Source organism: Monodelphis domestica, chromosome 3 (assembly GCF_027887165.1).
Source record: "Monodelphis domestica isolate mMonDom1 chromosome 3, mMonDom1.pri, whole genome shotgun sequence".
NCBI classification, from domain to species: domain Eukaryota; kingdom Metazoa; phylum Chordata; class Mammalia; order Didelphimorphia; family Didelphidae; genus Monodelphis; species Monodelphis domestica.
The window spans coordinates 81,437,326-81,461,264 of record NC_077229.1 but is presented as its reverse complement, the minus strand read 5'-3'; the positions used below and the strand labels follow the sequence as shown (position 1 = coordinate 81,461,264).

General features: G+C 38.5%; 1 protein-coding gene across 3 annotated transcripts in view; it reads left to right on the top strand.

Annotated features, from left to right (window-relative positions):
- The window catches only part of SIN3B (SIN3 transcription regulator family member B), an 82,070-nt gene that overhangs the window by 45,061 nt on the left and 13,070 nt on the right, over positions 1 to 23,939 (top strand). For 2 of the 3 annotated variants that reach the window (XM_016432363.2, XM_016432362.2), the window contains 9 exons: positions 8,063 to 8,270; positions 8,433 to 8,549; positions 11,424 to 11,662; positions 11,927 to 12,110; positions 16,573 to 17,167; positions 18,614 to 18,783; positions 19,297 to 19,470; positions 21,412 to 21,504; positions 23,036 to 23,130. In XM_016432363.2, the coding sequence (XP_016287849.1) occupies positions 8,063 to 8,270; positions 8,433 to 8,549; positions 11,424 to 11,662; positions 11,927 to 12,110; positions 16,573 to 17,167; positions 18,614 to 18,783; positions 19,297 to 19,470; positions 21,412 to 21,504; positions 23,036 to 23,130 (1,875 nt within the window). Of the gene's footprint in view, positions 1 to 8,062; positions 8,271 to 8,432; positions 8,550 to 11,423; positions 11,663 to 11,926; positions 12,111 to 16,572; positions 17,168 to 18,613; positions 18,784 to 19,296; positions 19,471 to 21,411; positions 21,542 to 23,035; positions 23,131 to 23,939 lie in introns of all 3 variants that reach the window. The other variant, XM_016432364.2, reaches the window with a different exon arrangement.

Genomic DNA, 23,939 nt, shown 5'->3' with positions numbered 1-23,939 from the left:
GAAACCATAGAAGGAAATTAACTAATATGTTCTGAAGCATAAAAGAGCTCAAAATGCAAAATAAGATGACCCACCCTATAAATCTGAGCCTATCTGGTAATGAAAAGAAATGGATATTCAGTAAAAAAAAAAAAAGTGTTCAAAATAGGCCTTCAAAGAAACCAGACCTGAAGAAATTATTTGCCTTACAAACACACCAGACAGTAGAAATACAAGTAACAAATATAGCAGACAAGGATGCTAATAAATTAACAGAGACACAAGAGATTTTTTTCTGAATACATACAAGGAGACAAGGATGAAAAAAAATTTAGAAGTGATGGCGGGAAAACAGCCCTGAAACATGGATTAACCTCACAATCCCCCACCTATAGGCGAATCAGTGTTTTTTTTTTTTTGTGGGATTAAATTAAATTATGTGAAGGGGCATAAAAGGGAGAGGGGAGGGAGAAGATATAGGGGGATATGGAATGTACCATAATAAGTGAAAAATTAACAAAGAAGGAGAAATAATCCCTGTATTCTTTCAAGAACAGGAGTCTCCAGGAGAATGAGTGATTAAAAAGCGTTAAAGTAATGGAGAAATCTTGTTTGAATAGTGGGTGGGGCACCACTAATGAATGTTTCCATGGGAGAAAAGAGATATTTTATAAAGGAAATTAGGACTTTACAATGGGTATAATCTGCAGGGATTTGAAGTTTAGAGAGACTTCATGTGCTTCAGAAAGGGGAATCAGTTGCTGTGGGCAACTGATACCTAGAAGTGTTGGAAGGTCCATCAACCCAAGGATATTTCAAATCAAATTGGGGGGGGAAATGACCAATGGGAAAGGCAAAAGTCAATGTGAACTGCACAGTCCATGATGAAGGACTATTCTTACTTAGCATAGGACAGTATCTTTTCTATCAGGAATTGGTATTTCTAAGAGTATGGCAAAATCAAGGTAAAAAGGAACCTGGGGATTTATAAGGCAATAACACAGAACTTAAAATAGGTACCTTAGAAGCTTTAATTTCATAAGATATACAGAGACTAAAGAATGAATAAAAAAGCATAAGGGCCATAAATAAAAAAATTAAAGTCTCAAAATAGAAAGTCTATAAAGACAAAGAATAAGGAAAAGAATGAAGGGGAAATTCTTTTTTGGAAAAAGGCATAGAGGGGATATCTAGGTAGTTCAGGATTGAGTGGATTGAGAATCAGGCTTAGAGATAGGAGGTCCTGAGTTCAAATATGAAATCAAGATGCTTCCTAGCTGTGTCCCTGGGCAAGTCATTTAACCCCCATTACCTTGCACTTACTGTTCATCTGCCCTATGCTTAATCAATACACAGTATTGATTCTAAGAAAGAAGGTAAGGGTTTTTTAAAAATCAAATTAAAAAAACTCAGTGAACAAAATAAGTTGAAGGGGAAGAGGAAGATGTTACTTAACTTTTAAAACTTAATTTTACTTAACAGGAGAAAGAGAGGAAGAATTAAATAGATAAAAGCAAGCAAGAAAAAAATTAAATTAGGGGAAAGGGTAATAAATGGAAGTCTGGGAAGTTTGAGGGGAAGGTGAAGAGAATGGATGAGAATAGGATTGCCTTAAAGTAGATCAAACTAAAATAAAGAGAAGGAAAAGACCCAATTTGCACTGAAGGTGGGGGCAATTAAGGACAAATGGAGGAAAATATAAAACTAAGTTATAACTTTGAATGTGAATGGATTAAATAGTCCAAAGAAATGAAAAAAAAATGACAGATTTCATAAGAAAACAAAACTCCACAGTTTATTTCTTAAAAGAGACTTTTTAAAAACGAATCGAAATGAGGGATTAGAAATTTTTTTACTATGTATCAGGTGAATCCAAAAAGGCAAATCCAAACCTACAAAGCAGAAAAAGGGGAGAAATAAGGAAACTACCTTATACTGAAATGAACCATAGACAATAAACCAGTATCAATATTAAATTTACCTGCTTCAAATGCTTCAGCATCTAAATTCATAAAGGAAAAGTTAACTCAATTACAAGAAGACATGGACACACATAGTAGTGTCAGGAAATTTCAGTGTCCTTTGTTTTATATAATAAAAATAAACAGATGAGAAAATATAGAACTGAACAAATTGCTAGAGAAACTAGAACCAAAAGACTTAGAGCATTTTCTAAATGCAATGATTTTTTAAAAATGTCCCAGCATCACATGAAACTTAGAAAAATTGACTATTAGGTACAGAGGTACTGTAAAAAAAAGTTTAAAAGGCAGAAATAGTAAATACATTCTTTATAGACTATAACAATAAAAATAGCTTAGGGATTACAAACAAAAACCAGAGACTCAAATGGAGACTTAATGAAATCCTAGAGTGTCAAAAGCCAAATCATATAAGCATTAAGTGTATGAAATAAAATTTTAATGATGAAAGAACAGCAGAATTTCTGGAATGCAGAGAAATAGAGCAGTCATTTACCTGTTACCATACCATAACAAAATAGAAAAAGAGAACTGAACATGCATTATTAAAAATGAGAAAGCCAAAGACTAAACCTAAAATAAAAGAGGAGATAGTAAAAATTAGAGGAGAAATAAACTGGAAACAAAAATCCTATAGAAATGACAAAACTAGAAGTTATGTCTTTGAAAAGACTAACAAAATTCTAGTCTTTGGTTCTATCATGTTTTAAAAGACAAAATTGATAAACATTTAGCCAATCTGAAAAGAAGAGCACAGAAAATCAAATCAACAAAGTAATAAAGCATGAAATTTCAGCAAAACCATCACTTGAGAATACAAAAGAAACAGAAAAGTATATTTAGAATTAAAAAATGTCCAGACTAACAAAAACCAAATAAAAATCTTAACCCAAATTTTCTGTTCTTAATGGATTCACAGAAAAGTTGTATTAGACTTTTAAAGAACATTTAATACCAATACCACAAAAATCTTAAAAATTGAGAAAGAAGTCACTCTAACCACATATCTTTTATGAAGTACAAATATTCCTAATAGCTAAAGCAGGGAAGATTAAGCACTGAATGAGAGTTGCTGACCAATATACTCTTGATGCAAGCCTTTGGATTAGACATTCTATCTCTAGACTGAGCATTTCCATTGGCTGTCTCTTCTCTCTGGAATTCCCTCCTTCTGCATCTCTGCTTTCTAATTTCTCTTGCTGCCTTAAAGTCTCAGTTAAAATGCAATTTTTTTAGGAGGCCTTTCCTGATATCCCTTAATGCTAGTGCTGTCCTTCTGTTGATTATTGTTATTTACTGTGTACATATCTTTTTTTTTGGAACCTTACTTTCTAAATTAGAATCAATATTGTGTATTGGCTCCAAGGCAGAAGAGCAGTAAGGGCTCAGCAATTGGGGTTAAGTGACTTGCCCTGGGTCATACAGGAAATGTCTGAGGTCTGTTTGAACCCAGGACCTGTCTCTAGGCCTGGCTTTCAATCCACGGAGTCACCTAGCTGCCCCTTACTTTATATATATATTGTTTGTTTTTTTTTAAACCCTTACCTTCCATCTTGGAGTCAATACTGTGTATTGGCTCCAAGGCAGAAGAGTGATAAGGGCTAGGCAATGGGGGTCACGTGACTTGCCCAGGGTCACACAGCCAGGCAGTGTCTGAGGCCGGATTTGAACCTAGGACCTCCCATCTCTAGGCCTGGCTCTCAATCCACTTAGCTACCCAGCTGCCCCCTATATATTGTTTTACTTAATTATTTCTATATTGTCTTACCTATAAGACTATATGTTCCTTTAGTGCAGGGATTGTCTTTGGCTTTTCTGCGTAACTCCAGTGCTTAGCATAGTACCTGGCACACAAGTGCTTGTTGAGTGACTGACCAATATCATAAATGAATATGATTCAAAAATTTTAAGTAAAATTCTATAAGATTATAGCTAGTTATCTAAGAAATCATTATGACTGAGTTGGATTTATGCTAACAATGCAAAGGTAGTTCAATATTAGGAAAATAGGACAATCATATTTTAAAAAATTTTTAATAACAAATTTCCTCATAACTTTCCTGAAGTTATATGATCCATATTGTCTCCCTCCCCCCTCTTGGAGCTGAGAAACAATTCAGTCTGGGTTATAAATGTATTATCACACAAAACATTTCCATATTATTAATTTTCATAAGTGAATAATTTATAAAACCCCCAATCCAAAACATACCCAAATAAACAAGTCATAATTATGTTTTCATCTGCATTCCTATTCCAACAGTTCTTTTTCTGGAGGTGGATAGTGTTCTTTTTCAAAAGTCCCTCAGAATTGTTTCTGCTTATTTCTCTCTGCATCAGTTCACGTAGGTCTTTTCCAGCTCTTTCCAGAATCATCCTGCTCATTATTTCTTGTAGCACAGTAATATTCCATTACCATCATATACCACATTTTGTGCCATTCCCCAATTGAGGGACATCCCTTTAGTTTACAATTCTTTGCCACCACAAGAAGAGCAACTATAAATATTTTTGTATAAATAGATCCCTCATTTTTTTAGCTGTTTGATATACAAACCTAGTAATGGTATTACTAGATCGAAGGGTATGCATTGTTTTATAGCCCTTTGGGCATAATTCCAAGTTGCCCTCCAGAATGGTTGGATCATTTCATAACTCCACCAGCAATGCATTAATGTCCCAATTTTGCCACTTCCCCTCCAATGTTTATCACTTTTCTTTACTGTCATATTGACCAATCTGATAAGTGTAAGGTGGTACTTCAAAGGTGTTTTAATTTGCAATTCTCTAATCAAGAGTGATTTAGAACTTTTTTTGTATTATTGTTGATAGCTTTGATTTCTTCATCTGAAAATTGCCTATTCATATCCTTTGACCATTTATGAATTGGGGAATCACTTGGATTCTTATAAATTTGACTTAATTCTTTATATATTTGAGAAATGAGACCTTTATCAGAGAAATTTGTTATAAATTTTTTCCCCAGTTTGTTGTTTTCCTTTTAATCTTGGTTACGCTGGTTTTGTTTGTACAAATACTTTTATTTTAATGTAATCAAAATTATTCATTTTTTTGTCTTGTAATGTTCTCTATCTCGTTTGGTCACAAATTCTTCCCTTCTCTAAGGTCTGACAGGTAAACTATCCTATGTTCCCCTAATTTACTTATAATATAAAACTCGTATGACTATTTTGACTATATTTTGGTATAGGGTATGCGATTGATCTAAACCTGATTTTTGCCATACTGTTTTAGGAAAACAAGACAATCATATTGACAAAAACATCTAAACCCACATGATTATCTCAGTAGATAAGGAACAAAAGCTTTAACAGAATACAATTTATTTGTAAAGCAGCAATTATCAAAACCTCTTGATATTTAAAGAATAGAGAGGCAGGCCAATGAAACAGACTAGAACAAAAAAGTTCAATAACATAGTATTTGATAAAGTGGTAAATATAAATTAGGAAAGAAATATCTGATAAAAAATGCTGGGAAAACTTGAAAGCAGTCTGGCAGAAGTCAGGCTTATTCCAACACCTTGCACAATAATTCACAGCATATTCTAAATGGGTACTTGATCTTAATATTAAAGATCATACCATTAAAAAATTAGAAGGGAGGCAGATCATATACTTTTCACAGCTATAGTATTCTTAGGCAAATAAGGGATTGCAGACAATTGCAAAAGATAAAATAGATAACTTTGATTACATGAAACTGAAAAACTATTGACAAAAATAATTCAACAAGGATAAAAAGGGCAATGGTTGAAAGGAAAAATCCTTTTATTAAATTTCTCTGATAAGAGTTTGTTGTCCAAGGCATAATGAGTGTGTGTGTGTGTGTGTGTGTGTGTGTGTGTGTGTGTGTGTGTACTGAGGCAATACCCACAAACTTAGAAGTCATAGTATATGATCAGTTCTCAAAGGAATTGCAAATAGTTACAACCACATGCTCCAAATCACTAATAATAAGAGGAATGCAAATCAAAACAGTCTTAAGGTTTTACCTCACATCCTGCAAGTTTTGCAAAGGTGGGAATATTATAGTCAATATTGGGAGAGGTTATGGGAAGATAGGCAAACAGTATATTGTTGATGGAACTTAACCATTTTAGATAGCAGTTTGGAATTATGCAAATAAAGTGATTACAATAGCCATATGCTTTGACCCAGAGATTTCCTTACTGGACTTAATAGCCCAAGGAGGACATTGATAAAATACCCATCTACTCCAAAATGTTCATTGCAACACTTTTTTTTTTAATAATAAAGAATTGGAAACAAAATCAATGTCCATTGATTTGGGAATGGCTAAACAAATTGTGGTACTTGAATGTAATGAAATATTGTGTGCAGTAAGAAATGAAGAATGTGATATACAAAAGAAGCATGAACAAATTTACATGAACTGATGCAGAATGAAACAGCCAAGGAAATATACAATAATATAAACAAAACAACCATACACATAAAGTCAAAAGCACATGTTACAGAATTAATAAAGAACAAACATAGCTTGAAAGAAAAGGTATGAGAAGATACTTTCAGTGGAAGTGGCTTCTTGGCAGAAGTGTGGGACCCTCAATTGTATATTTCACATATTTTCATATTTTACAATGTATTGATATGCCAATTCCCCCTTTTTTCCTCTTATTAAAAAATGCTGTTTGTTTTATAGGATAACTATCTACGAGGGGGAGAGAAATGGTACTGGAGAGAACTATCATAATGTAAAAATACAAGCTCTATCAATAAAAAAAACTTGCTTTAAAAATAAAGTCTAAGGGGCAGCTAGGTATCTCAGTGGACTGAGAGCCAAGCCTAGAGACGAGAGGTCCTAGGTTCAAATTTGGCCTTAGACACTAACTAGCTTTGTGATCCTGGGCAAGTCACTTATCCCCCATTGCCTTTCCCTTACCCCTCTTTTGCCTTGGAACCAATACACAATATTAATTCTAAGATGAAAGGTAAGGGTTTTTAAAAATAAAAAAAATAAAGTCTACCAGTCTTTCTAATAGGAAAACATAAATGAGAGCTACACAATACTAGTTATAGGCTGCACTCATGTTTTACCTCCTCTAAGCTGGATTTGAGGGGGAAAAGAGCAAACTTACATCAATACAATATAATTTCACAGCTTTTGTATGGATGTATCACATTTCCACCTCAGATAGTAAATGGCAATGCCAGATCTTGGACCCATGTCTTCCTGGCTCCCAAGTATCTTACTCTGTCTGCTGAGCAATCCTGTCTCCACACCACACACTATGATCAATGGGATAGAGTTGGAATCTTTTTTTTCAGACCTTACTTTGTGTCTTGTAGCCTCACTGCCTGTCATGAGATAAGAGGGTAGGGTGGGGCAAAAGGGGAAATGGGGGTGTGGGTCTTATCTTCCTGGAACTTTGTCTTTATACTATTGCTCTGCACATAGTAGATGCTCAGTACTGATCAGCATGAAAAATAGATCTACTTTAGACAACAGTCTGAAAGCAAGATAACCATTTAAAAAACCTGGCTAGAAATGTTGCCAACTTTATGTTATTGCTTTCATGGAGCATTGATTTCAGGTCATAATAGGTCATTAAAAGTATGGAGATTATTGAACCTATATGGTACTGGATATGTGAAAGCTACAGGTCATAGTTATCCAAATATAGCCCAGCTTTAAAAGGTTGATCTATCTGAGAAGAATTAGCAGCACAAAGGTATACATGGAAAAATAACAATTATAGGCCACACCCAAGTTTTATACAAGCCAGATATGACATGAAAATTGCTAATTTATGTATAAGTGAATGTTGTATCATTTAGCTATTGACTTTGTCAGAAATAGAACAGAAAGTTCTTAACCTAGGGCCCTGAAACTTTTAAAATTGCATTTGGAAACATCATTTTGAGGAATCCATAGGCTTCACCAGACTTCCAGAGTTTACTCAAAAATGATTAAAAACCCCTGAGCTAGAGATAGGATCAAGCCTCCTGCCTTCATTTACCAAAAATTTACTGAGCACCTATTGTATTCACACTACATAAACCCCTTTGGAAAGGCCATAACTATGTGGACTTACAGTATGCCTTTAACTTTTGAAGAAAATTTCCAGAACTCTTCGCCCAATTCAAGTCCTTCTTGGGAGTAAAAGAGCTTTCGTTTGCACCACCCATGAGTGATCGTTCGGGGGATGGAATTGGTCGGGAAATTGACTACGCATCTTGCAAGCGCATAGGATCTAGTTACCGGGCACTCCCCAAAACTTACCAACAGCCAAAGTGCAGTGGCAGGACAGCCATATGCAAGGAGGTACTTGCCGCCCATGTGGCGATTTTTGCTACTTCATTTTAAGGACATTAACCGTGGCCTTTCTCAGAATTCTGAGGAACCAGTAAAACAGAGTGATTATTGTGGCTGAGAAGGAAAAGGTCAAAGCTTTATGTAATATTGGGTTTTTCTCTTTTGTCATAGGTTTTAAATGATACCTGGGTATCCTTTCCATCCTGGTCTGAAGACTCCACATTTGTCAGTTCAAAAAAAACTCCTTATGAGGAGCAGCTTCACCGCTGTGAAGATGAACGGTTTGAGGTATGTTTGTGATCCTTTGATTACTTCTGCCCAGGATTATCCTGGTAGTTAGAAAGCATTAGAGAATTTAGAGTTTGAGTTGATTGATTCTTTTAGTGTCTTTGATGAGTTAGGAGTACAGTTTTGCAGCTGACGTTTTAATTGACAATTTTTTCCTTTTAAGAACTATTCTTCAACTATTCTTCATATAGGAGTATTCATCCTTTTATTCACTTTCTTATGTCACTTTCATTTGTCAAGTCTCTTCAAATTGTCAGATCTCTAGGGGATAATTGCTTCCACTTTTAACAGAAACATGAAACCCTTCTGTACCATCTCTAGTGGTGATCATCCATTCTCTTGTTTTAGTACCTCCAGTAGTGGAAAACTTATTGTCTCTTAAGGCATCCCCTTCCATTGCACGGTTTGGCAAAGCCTCAGAGATAGAGGGGATCTCAGAGACCATTTAATCTAACCTGCATCTGGGAAGGAATCCTCTCTATACTCTACCTGACAAATGACTATCAAGCTTCCATTTGGAGATCTCTAGAGATGTGGTACTCAGTACCTTCCATGTCTATCCACTCTGCTTTTTAGGGAGCTTTCTTGTTAACAAGATTTTCCTCATATTAAACCAAAACCTCTAATCTAATGTCCCTAGCTCTGTTCTGGGGCCAATTAGAACAAGCCTAATCCCTTTTCCATACAATGATTGTTCAGCTGTTTGAAGACTTAGTTATCATGTCTTCCTTCTGGAGCATTTTTTAGGGCAAATATCCTCAGTAAATGCAACCAAGTGACATTTCTATTTTCCTTCCATGCCAATTCCCTTCCTCGTTACATAGCATGTCATATTAATATCCCTCCAGAAATGTGTGGCCCAGAACTAAACATTATATTCCAAATGTGGAGGGGGGAAGAGAAGAGCATAACCACCAACCTCTTTATAGTTTGTAACCATATAAGCCTTTTCAGATGCCACTCTCCACTAACTGAGAGGAGAGATTTCCATGTGGTCTTGCATTTCCTTTTTCTGTAGTTCTGAAAGATTCATGGCCTGTTTGCTAGCCCAGTAAATGCCATTTTGAGTACTCTTGTGGAATCCAAAGACCAACACACTTTGTGCTCTTTCCTATATATTTATTGGGACTTTGTGGATGTTTGGAGGCATGCAATTTTGTCACTGAGTTCCTGTTAGGAAGGTGGCTAAAATCTAGAAGACTGCTTATGTTTCCAGCAACATGGTACAGCCCTTAATGACAAATTGTCTTTCTCAATATTATAAACCATATATTATTAGAGTGAATGTGTTACCTGAAAAAAATCCTTCCTAAAATTTGATATTTTTGGATACTTTTCTTGAATACGTGAGGGTTGAATGAAGGAATGAGGAATTTTCAGGCTTAGAGAACACTTGTAGGAAACATAATTACTGCTTTATATGATTAGACTAAGGGAGTAGAACTAGCATCAGTGACAATGAAATTGCAAAGGAAGATGGTAGTTAACTATAAAGATGGACCTTAATAGTTGGTTATGCTGAAGTGAACTGCCATGTGGTGCAATGAGTTCTCTGTCACTTGAGATGTTTGAGCAGCTTCAATCCCAGTGGACCTAGATACCTCTAACTCCTTCCAGCTTTTAGCTTCCACAATTATGTGCTATCTTGCACAGATGTGACTTGAGGGAGGAAGGAAGGCCTTTCAAGTGGATTGTGTTGGAATCTCTCATATCAACACTGCTTTTTAAATTTGGATCTTAAAAGCTGTCAGTAAACTTTGTTCAGTTCAGTTCAAAATCCTAAATTCACGTTTTGGTTCATCCTTTTATTATTACTTCCTATTTTATGTCCCATCCCTAGTGACTCTTCCCCTTCTCAACCTCCCTGTCTAATCACTTATCATGTTTTCTTTATTCTTCTTCCACAACATCTCTTATGTCTATCCTTTTCTCTCTGCTTACTTGAACATAGCCCTAATTCAGTTCCTCATCACTTCTTGATTGATTTCTTAGAATAGCTTTCTAATTAGTCTTCTTTTTTCCAATTTCTTCCCTCTCTGGTTCATCTTCCACAGAGATGCCAAGTTGATATTTCTCAAAGATCTGACCATTTAATGTCCCTTATTAAGAAATCTTCACTGCCTCTCTGTTGCCTCTCAGATAAAATATGAGGTCTTCAACTGTTTTTTGTTTTTGTTTTCGTTTTTCTTCTTCAACTGTTTTAAAACCCTTTCACAACTAGGCTCCCACCAACTTTTTCAGTCTAGTTTCTAATTACTTCTGTCAATCTCCATTCTAGTTTGTTAGCTGTTCTCATAAGTGAATATGAATTTGAGAGTTGGAAGGGAGTTTATTCCTTCAATTGATCCTCATGTGAAATGGATTTAGAAGGAGGATCTTCACCATCTTGGTTACCCTCCTCTGGATGTTTTTTGCCTTGTCAGTTTCCTTAAAGTATGCTACTAGGGACTGACCACAGTACTCCAGATAAGGTATGATGCTAGCCCAATACAGTGGCACTATCACTTTCTTCTTCCTGGAAGCTAACCTATTCCCAGTGTTCCCTAAGATCGAATGAGCTTTTTTTGACTGCCACAAAATTCCATCCCTTGCCTCCACACTTCTACACAGGTAGTGATCTGAATCTGGAATGCTCTTTCTTCATCTTATAGAATCTTGGGTTTCTTTCAGGAATGTCTTAGGTTTCCTTCCTGCACAAGTCTTTTTCAGTTCCGCTCTCTGTTAGCACTTTCTCCCTTTTGAAATTAATTTGCATTACTTTATTTTGATATACTTCTATGTGTGTTGCAGCTCTTTTTTTTCCCCTTGTATAACTGGGATCTTATACATGGAATAGGCACTTAAATATTCATTGAATTGAATTTATTTTAACAGTTAGATGTTGTCTTGGAGACCAACCTTGCCACCATCCGGGTTTTGGAGAGTGTGCAGAAAAAACTCTCTAGAATGTCTCCAGAAGATCAGGAGAAATTCCGATTGGATGACTGCTTGGGAGGAACTTCTGAAGTTATCCAAAGGAGAGCTATCTACCGAATTTATGGTGATAAAGCCCCAGAAATTATTGAAAGTCTGAAGAAGAATCCAGTAACTGCTGTTCCCGTGGTTCTGAAAAGGTATTGTCTGTTTTCTTTTTGCTACTGGTTAGCGTTCTCTACTAGGCCAGAAATGGGGAGATTGGGAAGCTCTTCATTATGGCTTCCAAGTTTGGAGCTAAAGAGGATAGAAAGAAAGATAACATTTCTTTCACCCAACCAATTTTACAGTGCCATAAATTAATTCACACATTTGAGTTAAGATTTGCACCAGATATTTGGGTATAGGTTCCAATTATATGTTCTATTTTCTCTTGATAAATGCACATTTCTTATATCTCATAGACTAAAAGCAAAAGAGGAAGAATGGAGAGAAGCCCAGCAGGGCTTCAATAAAATCTGGAGGGAGCAGTATGAGAAGGCTTATTTAAAATCTCTTGACCATCAGGCTGTTAATTTTAAGCAAAATGATACTAAAGCCCTTCGATCAAAAAGCTTGCTGAATGAAATTGAAAGTGTTTATGATGAGGTAAGTAAAGACTTCTGTTTGCCCAGAGATAAAAGGAGACCAAATGCTCCCTTTCAGTAGATCATAGTGTATTATAACCAGAAAAGACCTTAGAACATGGTATGTCCAAGCTGGATGGAACTTTGGAACATAAATCACAAGATATCTGAGGTTGAAAGGAACCTTGGAGCATGGATTCTTCGAACTGAAAGGGACTGTAGCGTTCCTGGGCCATTCCCACTTCTGTTTACCAATGCAGAAGTGAAGGTCCTAAAGTGAAGTGACTTGCAGGTCACAGTCTGTTAATGACAGGGCCTCAAACCTGAAGCTACTGAGGTTTATTATCAGTGCTCTTTTCCAATGTCCTTAGTGCTCCTGTTCTTAGCCTGTACTGATGGAGTTTCATGTCATTTGTTCATTTTGGACATGAACAATCTTGTGGCAGGGCATCAAGAATTTTTTTTTAATTCCTAAGAAGTGAGTCTTCAAGCTTGTAATATTCACACAGTTTGATTGAATAGATATTTGACATAGATTCTGAAAGAGATTAATTTTTAAGGAAAGTTTTGAAGATAACATAAATATTTAGGTGTCATTTGAAGATTAGTCTAGGTCTGATTGGTCATCATCAGAGATATTGCAGTGTTGGTCATAGCACCATCTACTAAATTACAGAAGAATTAGAAGCTCTTCTTTGGATGGGTAACCCCACATTGATGCCATCTAGTTCCTTGAAGTATGTGAAGACATGACAAATGGTCACAGGAAGAGCATTGGTATTGTCAATGTGTAGATGACGTTACACAGCTCAGATTTAGAAACCCAGAAATATAATTCCAAGAAGTTATGTTCTCTACTCTTAATGTTCAGTTTTGATTTACTTTGCTTTTTTAAGGCAAACCAGGTTTCTGTTTCATTAAGTGTAATATATAACACGTTTACTTTAATTGTGTCTTACTTGGGCAGGAAATTTGGTCCTGTTTTCCATTGGACAGGTGCCTCCCAAGGTAGCTGGTTAGAGTGGAAAGAGTATCAGACTTGGTGTCAGAATGCCTGCTCTACATGCTGGAGTCCGGCTCTGCAACTAAATAACCTTGGGACCTCAGGCACATCATTTTATCTTTATGAGCCTCAGTTTCCTACTTTGGGAAGTGGAGATCATAAAATAATAAGCATGCTTGAATTGTCTGCTTTATAGGATTATATTGAAACATCCATCCATAGATCCTTTTTGTAATTAAGACTATATGATACTAGTGTTTTATAGGATTCCTGTAATCATGTCACTTGAATAATGCTGGAGTCTTCCAGATAGCACGAAAGAGCCAGAAGCAACTCCCATCAGCAAAGTGACCGGAATTTTATTCAGCCCAGCTTTTTCTTGCATTCCCTTTGTATCCTTGGATGAGTCACCTCTGTAGAGGTCTCGGTTTCCTCATTTCTAAAATGCTAAGTTAGACTAAATCTCTGAAGACTATGATTTTTGACTCATGTCTTCCTCTTTTAAACTAAAGAGGCTCTATTTCCAAAGGACTTAATTTTCTAGGGGGAAATTAAGGTTGGGAGCCCATTAGTATTATTGATGACTTTTCCAATATGTTCTTATATTGCTACTGTCAGAGCTGGGAGGGCCCTTAGAAAAGAAAATGTCAGACCTATGAGGGTCCTTAGAATACAGACTGTCAGAGAGCTCGGAGGGCCCTTAGAACAGTAATATCAGAGCTAGGAAGGTCTTTAGAGTACAGAATGCCAGAGCAAGGAGGGGCCTTAGAATGTGAAATATCATTCATAGAATGGACCTTCAATGTGAAATGGCGAAACTTAAGGAACTTTATAGATAAACTACTCCATCTCTAGATAGGAAAACTGATGTGAGGCCTGGAGAAACTTGTCTAAGATGTCACAGTTAATTATTTGCAAAGCCAAGGCTAGAATCTATAAAAATTGTAATATTTGAAATTACTTTAAAGACTTATTATATTAATTATTGGTCACCAAGGATTTCACTTATGAAAATCCTAATGAAACACTCAAGTAGAATGGAGTTTTATGGTAATTTAATTACAATGGGAGTAAGAAATTATTAGAGGGAGAGAAAGGAAGAGAAGGAAGAGGTTAACTCAACCTTCTGGCAGAGCCAGAGGGAGTTTTAGGCTTTGGAGGGCCAAGGCAAGGAAGGAAATCAGTCCTTTCACTCATATGACTGATTTGAAGGAAAGCTGTCTGAGGGCCTCCTCCCAGCTTGAGCTCCAGAATCAAACTGGCGCCTAGCTGTGACAAGAAAATCAATTTAAAAGACTGATATATATTAATTTAAGGTTGCCAAGGAATTCAGCTATGTAATTCCTAAATGAAAACTTAAGTCAGCAGTCAATCTTTTATGGAGTTTAATTACAATAGGAGGAAGTAATTAGAGATAGAGAGAGAGAAAAAAGGGAGAGAAGGGAATAGGGCTTAAATACCCCTTCTGTTTAGGCTGGGCCAAAAGACTCAAGCCCTTAGATAGCTGGGGCAAAGAAAAGAGATCAGTCCCTATTACTCACGTGACCAAAATGGAGAAACAGTCTCAGAGGTCCCCACTTTCAGCTTCCTTCAGAGCAAGCTTCTCAAAGCACACACCACCACTCAGCCAAACTCCTCAACCACCACCTCGAGTCTCCGGACCCCCCTATCCTTAAGGAAACCATCCAAGTTCCCTCCCCTCAGTCCTCACATCTACCAATCACCTGTCCATCAATTCCCCTGTGCCAATGGAGGCTCTAGCTTAACCCAGGACCGCCCAGAGGTCTCTGGCTTTGCACATGTCTGTTGAAGGTCATATTTTCAAATAATTAAATCTTTGATCCTTTGCTACAGCCCTTTCTAAATCCTGTTAACCTGAGTAGGGTAGAGATTGGAATAATTAAATTTTGATCTAGGCTGCAGCCCTTGCTCAATCCTGTTAGGACTGAATAGGGTGGAGATTGATTCCAAGTATCTCCATTGTATCAATTCTAAAATCAATCATGACTCAAAGAAATTCCTGTTCTATGCTTAAGCATAGGTCAAAGTCCTTTCCATTGTTCAGCAAAAGGTTTCTGTCCTAAAGTAATCTTAAGAAGGGAAGAGAAGGAAACTCTCATGCCAATGGGATTCACATTCCAATAGCCAAGACCCACTATCAATAGGAAATTTTTCAAGTATGAAATTTCCCAATGGTGAAATTTCCAACATTTATAAGTCTAAGAAATTTTGAAGTTTACATATCCCTGTCCACAGGAAGTGAGCTAACTCCAGAGACTGTTCTCTGCCTTACTTCCTGTGCCTCACACGTGCCAATGGTGGCTCAAGCTTGGCTTAGGACAGCCCAGGGGGGAAGTTAGTTGTTTCTGATTTGTCGTTAGCTAGCACATACCCGTGTAGTGTGGGTGTGCACATTCTTGGGTGCTAGACCAAGCAAGATGGAGGAAATTTAAAAATCACAATCCCCCCTGATGATGATTGGGGGACTAGTCTCCCCAATTGATCACTAAACATAAGCGTCCTGCACCCCAAGAATTTCTAACTGCAGGTGTATACAAAATTTTACTCTCTAAGAGGAAAACTACAATAGTTGTAGATAAGGGGAAATAGAGGAGAGAGATAGCAAAACCAGTGTTTTGCTGGGCGCATTGACAAAAGCCAATTAGGGGGCAGTCCCCTTTGGCATAAGAGTGTACATTCAAAATAAATGTTCAATCAACTTTCAGTTCAATCAACTGCACCTCAAGGTTCATTCTGGATCTTCTTGTGGTGTAAGGTTTTGGATATCTTTCTGCAAACAGTTCATTCTCTGGATTCAGTTAGTTAGCAAGCTTCTCTGAAGATCTATCTCAAACAAAATTTAAATCTAGGATTTTGTTCTTTTTTCCTCTTATCCTCAAATTATTGTAATCTTTAACTTGATTATGTTTTCATGATCCTTTTGGGAAAAATCTTTCCCAATAAGGATCAAACGGGGAAATTTAAAATGGAAATTTGAACCCCGGCCTTCAATTCCTAGAAGTCCTTGGTAGTCCCCAGAATTCCCTGAAATCTCACTGGAAGTCCTCACCTGGGCCAAGAGCAAAAGGGGTATTTAAACTGACTGTACCTGCCTACCTGCGCGCGCGTTCTCTCTGACTCTCTGTCTCTCTCTCTCTCTCTCTGTCTCTGTCTCTGTCTCTTTCGCTCTCGGCTTCCGCTTCTAGGGACATGCGGCTCTCTACCTAGCTGGCAAGATGTAGGTTGTATGTGCTTTCTTATTTTGTATTTTCTTTATTTCTTTAATAAACCTCTAAAAATATAATACTTTTAGCAGAGAAACTAATTTTAATTGTTACAAATCCAAGTCTTCAATTCCTGAGTCACACTATGCCTTTAAAAAAAACAAAAAAACTTAACACTTTTCACTACTTCTGATAATAATGCTATTGTTTGGGAAAACATTATGTTCTATCTAATGGTACTTTTTCCCCCATTGCAGCATCAGGAACAACATTCAGAAGGCCGGAGTGCCCCCACGAATGAGCCCCACCTTATTTTTGTGTATGAAGACAAGCAGATATTAGAGGATGCAGCTTCCCTCATCAGCTATTACGTGAAGAGGCAGCCAACAATCCAGAAGGAAGACCAGGGCACCATCCAGCAGATAGTACACCATTTTGTGCCCAGCTTGTTCTTCTCCCAGCTCTCAGATCTCGGTATTTCTGAAGAGTCAACAGATGAAGACCGAGAACATAGTCAGGGACAGAATCTGGATACCACTGACCTTTGGAAAAAATCAGCGTCTCTCCCACAGAATAGCCCCCCAGATGAAAAAGCTGGCTTGTGTGCTGCAACAGTGCCAGAGCAGCCTGGAGCCCTGGATGATGTTTACAGCCTCTTTTTTGCCAACAATAACTGGTATTTTTTCCTACGCCTTCATCAGACTCTGTGTTCAAGACTCTTAAAGATTTACCGACAGGCCCAGAAACAGCTCTTAGAATATCGGACTGAGAAGGAGAGAGAGAAACTTCTTTGTGAAGGGAGGAAGGAGAAATCCAATGATCCTGCGATGGAACTGAGGCTAAAGCAGCCAAGTAAGCATGACTCAGTGGCTCAGCTGTCACCAAACTGTATTACTGGGACCCTCTAGGCTTTACTGGTGGGGATTAACCTGGGAGTGCCCTTGTTGATGCTCGTGATATTACCAGATCTGGGACAGCAGTGTTGGGGGGCACTGGAGCTGGAGCAAACAAAGCTCCCTTTCTCAGCTTGTCTCCTATCTACTCTAAAATAAGGGAAGCATTTGCTGGCATGTTTTTGGTATCCTCAGAGCCCTAATGCAAAGCCCTGGGCTGTGGTCACATGTGATGTGAGAAAGGGACACTTATCTGGGACATGCATGGGAGTAAGTGGAGTGATTTCCTTTTTGTGTAGCACTGCCCAGCTTACAAAGCTTTTCTCACTCTTGCCCATGAGGTGAGGGCAGGGTGGGGTATGTGTGCAGGTAGATGTCATTATTGCCATGTGGTAGAGGGTGGAATAGAGAAGCTCCAAGAAGGAATTTGATTCATGTAGAGTCACCCAGCAAGCTCATGAGTGGGAGTCAGGAGCCAATTATGACTGCATTTCAGGGCTCTTCTCACTCACCACAGCACCTCAATCTCATAAATAGCAATTGTCATGTTTCTCTTTTTCCATGATCCTACTTGATACAAATGGTGTTTAGGAAAGATGCCTTGCTTTTTTTCTTTGGATAGCCTCTCTTCCAGATACTCTTCTGCTGTCACTGCTTCTTTGTGGCTCCATCTTGACTGAAGACTGTACTATTGAGAATACATGTATAATCCTGGCTGAATTGCTTGCCAACTCTGGAAGGGGGGGAAGGATGGGAAGGAGGGAGACAATTTGGATCATATAACTTTGGAAAACATATGTGGAAATTTGTTATTACATGTAATTGGTAAAATAAAATATCTTTACTAAAATAAAAAAAAAAAAGACAGCCAGCTAGTTGTCACTATCATCTTGAATGAGCCTAGTTCTCTGAGAGGACCTTGAATGGGGTCTGACAGTGGGCCGTGTGAGAGTGAGTCTTTCATCTAGGTACCAGACTACTAAATTGTTGAGGGCCTCATCTCCAGGATCTTGGCTGCCAGGCAATGATTTTTTTTTCTTTTTTGGTCCTGAGAAAGCAAAAAACCGTTTTTTCCAAGGCAAGGAAGAGTTGTGAGATGGGGGTGGGGGGTGTAATCTCACTAATAAAGCCACTAGTTTTCAAAGTATTGTGCATGTGTCATTAAGATATTTAGACATAGATAATTTGTTGATTTGTGGCTAGAAATTATTTCGTAGTATTTCATTAATAGTTGTCAGCTTCCTTAGACTAGGCATTGTAAGTATTTGACTCTGGCCAGAACCATTTGAAATAAACCCATTGTGTTTCAGAGCTGATTCTTCATGAATGCTTTTTTGATCTGTTGGTGATGCATTCTTCTCTGGATGATCTTTAAAGAATTAACGATTCTCTGTCTTTTAATTAGGTGAAGTAGAACTGGAAGAATATTACCCAGCATTTTTGGACATGGTAAGGAGTTTACTAGAGGGCAATATTGATCCCACACAGTATGAGGACACCCTTCGGGAGATGTTCACCATTCATGCCTACATTGGCTTCACTATGGACAAGCTGGTACAGAACATTGTGAGGCAGGTGAGTGTTGGGCAAAGAGGCGGGGCTCAGCAGTTTCATAGAGGTTCCTCCTTAATGTGGATGCAGGGCATGTGCCCCACAAAGACCTTCCCCATGTCAGGCAGGCTCTCTACCCTTCACTGTGCTTGAGTTCTTGACCCTACCAAGGTTACTTTTGGGGCCTTCCTAGTATTGTGGGCTACAAATTCAGATGAGCATATGGGATCTAACAAGTAAAATAGGCGTTAGGGAGACCAGAGCCCCAGGCTTCATTCTTGACTTAATGCTGTGAATGTCTGTGAACTTAGTTAAGTTATATTGCTTCTTTATGCCCCATTTGACATTTTAGGCAATACTGATTTTTTTTCTTTCCCTTGGCCAGTGAGACCTTGAGAACAAGCTCTGATTTTTCAGTTTACATATATACATACATATACATATATGTATATGTATATATATATTTTACTTTCAAAAAGATCTTATAGAGGTTTGATGCCTACATTGGAACCAGTTATCCTTATTCTAACTCAACAGCTTCATCACCTGGTGAGCGATGACATTTGTTTAAAAGTGGTGGAGCTCTACCTTAATGAGAAGAAGCGAGGTGCGGCGGGAGGGAATTTGTCCTCCCGCTGTGTCCGTGCAGCCAAAGAGACGAGTTACCAGTGGAAGGCAGAGCGGTGCATGGCGGATGAGAACTGCTTTAAGGTGAGGAATCCATTTCAGAAAAGGCAACAGGCCTTGGGTCCCTCCTTTTACAGCTGAGAAAACTGAGGCCAAGAAAGGTAAGTAGTTTGCCTCATGTCCTGACCTGAGCAGCAGAAGCAGGATCTGAAGCTGAATCTCTGATGCCAGAATCAGTGCTCATCTGTGCAACTATGCTGCTTACCTTGGGCAAGAAACAGGAGGTGCCAGGGATTGAGCCTGGGCCCCATGAGTGCCAAGGGTTTGCTCTCCTACCTTTTTGTGCTGTACCTCCTAGGAATTAGAGCAAACTTCAGTGATCCTTTGGCCACTTGAAATATCCCCAGAGAGCTGCCAAGAGAAGGCTGAGGAGGGGGACACATACGGCCATATGGTACAGTAGAGGTGACAATGCAGACCTGTGCTCAGAGCTTGGTTCTGCCACTTGCCAGATGGGTGACCATGAGCATAATTTTCTCTGTTTTTTTTTTTAAACCCATACCTTCCTTCTTGGAGTTAATACTGTGTATTGGCTCCAAGGCAGAAGAGTGGTAGGGGCTAGGCAATGGGGGTCAAGTTACTTTCCCAGGGTCACATAGCCAGGAAGTGTCTGAGGCCAGATTTGAACCTAGGACCTCCCATCTCTAGACCTGGTTCTCAATCCACTGAGCTACCCAGCTGCCCCCTTCTCTGTTTTTTAAGTGAGAAAAATAATATGCTTTCTATAGGGATATTTTGAAGTAAGTACTTGAAGGCAGCTAGGTGGCATAGTGGAGAGAGCACTGGGCCTGGAATTAGGAAGACCCGAGTTCAAGTATAGCCTCAGATGCTTATTAGCTTTCTAGCAATTTGTGATTAGATATTCACAAATAAATATATGACCCTGGAGAGTCACTTAACCTCTATCAGCTTCAGTTTCTTTAATTATAAAAGATAGGGATAATATCACCTATCTCCCAGTGTTGAGCAAATGAGATCATATATATAAGCTCTTATCAGAGTGCTTGGCACATACTAGACATGCATGCATATTCCCTTGCCTCCATCACCTCAAATTCTATATAGAGAGGAGCAATAATGATTCATTTCGCAGACATTAAACAAGGGCTTATTATGAATATCATGCTAGGTGCCAAGGATACAGAGATAAAATGTGGTGAAGTCCTTGCGCTATAGCATTTTCGGTTCTATGAGGAGTCGCATATAAGTATGTTATGTACTAGGGTATAAGGAAGATGAAGGAGAGCTCTAGGAAACTTTGAGCAGGCAAGGCCAACCAAAGGGAGGATTCTTTCAGCTAGTGGGATGCTTTCTATTCCCGGTGGATCCGGAAAGATTCCATGAGAGAGGTATACCTGAGCAGGCCTTTGAGGGATTCTGAAGGGTCCATAGGTCCATACATTGCAGTCACCAGGGATGGCCAATAGGTGTGATAGGTGCATGGTACATTTGGGGAACAGCTAGTTACCTCTTTTGGCTCTGAGATAGAGCATATACAAATGGTTTATCTGGAAATGACTGTGGTTTACAAATGAAAGGGCTCAGGACAACTTAGTTTATCTTGAAAAGAATTAGAGGAAGGTAGTTGGTTCACTATTCTGGATATCCAGAATCTTGGACTTTGACTCTTCATGAAGTAGTAAGCTGAGCATTTGTTAGAAACATTCTAGGAGGGGTTGGTGATGCCTAGCCACTGGTATTATTGAGGGATGACTTGCTTTATTATGGGTTAGATTTAATGATCTCTCGGCTGTCTTCCAGCCCTGCCATCATGTTTCCAAATACTTTTGTGCTCCAGATTCCTAACTAGTTTCAGAGTTTGGGAGCCATGTTGGAAAAGGTGTCATTTTCATGGTGAATCAAGACAGTTGTGAGATTGTAGTTCTCTGTGTTTGTTTATGTGCTAAGCATCTTCTTGCTCAATATCCTTAGGTGGTAAGATGTGCTTATAATTTACTTTTCCAGGTGATGTTTCTTCAGAGGAAAGGGCAGGTGATAATGACCATTGAGTTGTTGGACACAGAAGAGGCACAGACAGAAGATCCTGTGGAAGTCCAGGTAAAGGCCTCAGCTCTGCGGACTCCGTCCAGGTCAGGTGAGGGCCATCTGGGGAAGGTGTGGCTGAGAGTCACATGCAAGAAGCCACTGTGAGAGAGGGCATGGCTGGATTGGCCAAACTTTAGGGAACTGTGGCCCTTTAGCTTACCAGCTCTGGTTTTCCCATTAGCCAGCCCCCTTGGCATTCTGGTTAGCTTGTCCTCAATGATGCCTGAGTGCTATGCTCACTCCATTAGTTTGGCCTTAGGGTGAGAGTGGGAAACTGCTCTAGTCCAGCTGCCTCTAGTATCTTCAGAGGTGCTTAGAAAATTCACAGGGACACCAGTCTGATGCTATTGCTGCTGCCCTGTGTAGTCTGCTCAATTCTGATGGAAAGGGTGATAAATGAAAACCCAAGTCCCTAGTTCACCATTCCTTTTATCTGCCCATCTCAGTGTATGTCGTTAGTTGATTCCTTAAAGAGGCAACATTATTTGAGATGACTTTATGGGGACAGAGGGACTAGAGCTATAAGATTAATAGTATATTGTATGGGTCTGAATGTAGTTATTCTTTTTTTCTCCCATCTGACTTATAAAATCTGAGTGCAATCTATAATTAGTGTGCTTTCTGAGCATAATACTAAATTCTTCCAAGACATCTTATTTTAAGGGATATAACCTATTCCACAATACATGTCCTAAATGTATTGTTATCTCAGTGGTTGGTCAAGGGAATTTCAGTGTTTTCAGGTGGGGTTAGCTCTATTAATGTCCTTATGTCACAACATTGATTGGGGAAGTGGTAGATTATGTCTGTCCTCGGTTAAAATCTATCTGTACTGGCTGCAATGCCTCAGCCAAGCCTGGGGATTTGGATTTGTTTTCCCTCCTTCCTCAAGCAGTGCTTGTTTGTTTCCTTTACTTATCCAAAGAAAGATTGGTAACCATTGGATTGCTGGATGGGGGGGGGGGGACGGGACTGCTTCCTCTTTATTGTGTGTATCAAGTTCAGTAAGCCTTTTCAAATTTTAAAAAATTAATTATGAAGGTATTCACAGCAAAACAAATGTAGAGTAAAGCACCCAATAAAATCGGAAAATTTGTTCTTTGTACAACTTAATTGTTAGGGGGAAAAGTCACAATGCATTTTAACAAAATAGAAGCATAAAAATCGGTTTGCTTGGTGAGCCCTTCCAAATCCATATTCATAAAACTATTGCCTTTGTTTTTGTTTTTTATATCTAGTTGTATTCATTGTATATGCTGTTTATATTTTGATGATCCTATTTTCCATCATTTGACTTACATCCATATTTCTTTTTATGGATTTTTGTGCCACCATTACATTCATGTGTCATGATTTTGTCAGTCATTCTTCCTGCTCATTTGACAGATAGGTTGTTTGCTTCTTGCTAGATGAGTTTAACCATGTATTGCACACAGTATACAGTTGCATTGTGTATGGTATAGTCTGATTTTGTGAATCATCGTTAAAAGAAGAGAGAGAAGGAATCCTGAGTCTCTCTCTCTCTCTCTTTTTTTTTAAATAGCACTTAGCCAATTACATGGAGCAGTATGTGGGCACAGAGGGAGCACCGAATCCACCAAATGATGGCTTCCTTTTGAAACCTGTTTTTCTGCAAAGGTGAGGATAGTCACCACTCACTTCTGGTCCACTCTAAATCACCCCATCTTACCAACTTGGATATTTCTTTGTAAATATGGAGAGTAGAGAGGATTTGGGACTAGTTTTCCTTTTGAGGGCCACCTATTTTTAGCTCATCTACAATGATGAAGCCTGGGGGACCTTAGTCTAAGACCACAAACTTAATATGAGTCTATAAAAATGTTAAAGCAATTCCAATGTTTATGAAAAGACTGGTAGCATCCAGAACAAGGGAGTTTACCCTTTGCCCTGATTAGACCGTATATATAGTCTACATTGTATTCTTTCTGGATATTGTGCCTCACTAAGCTCAGGATCAGCTTGGGCCAGCAATTAGGGAGAGGTTAATCTTCTCTTTTGGTGAGAGTGGCTAAGATCTGAGTTTGGAGTTAATCACATTTAAAAGGCCATATTGGGTTGATACCAAGGTGGGTTTTTTTTTTTCCCAGTGTAAAAAATTCAGGAGGCTGAGACAAGTAGGGAAAACAAATTTAGGTGGAGAGATTGAGAACAGAAGGTCAGTATTGGATCATTGTGGTGAAATTATGGGACATGTTAGTGGCATGAACCATTTGTCTGACTCAGCATATATTTACCACCCCCATCCCCCCTCCAGTTTCTGGCTTTTATGGTGATTACTTGTCTTCCCTCCATTCCCCTTTTACTCTGCCACACACCCCAAACCCCCAATACAGTAGTCTGGATCCACCATCCCCTGTTTTCTTAGCTATGTTAGCAAGGCAGTGCACTCAAACAGGAGCATTTTAGAAAGGATATTGTCAAGCTGG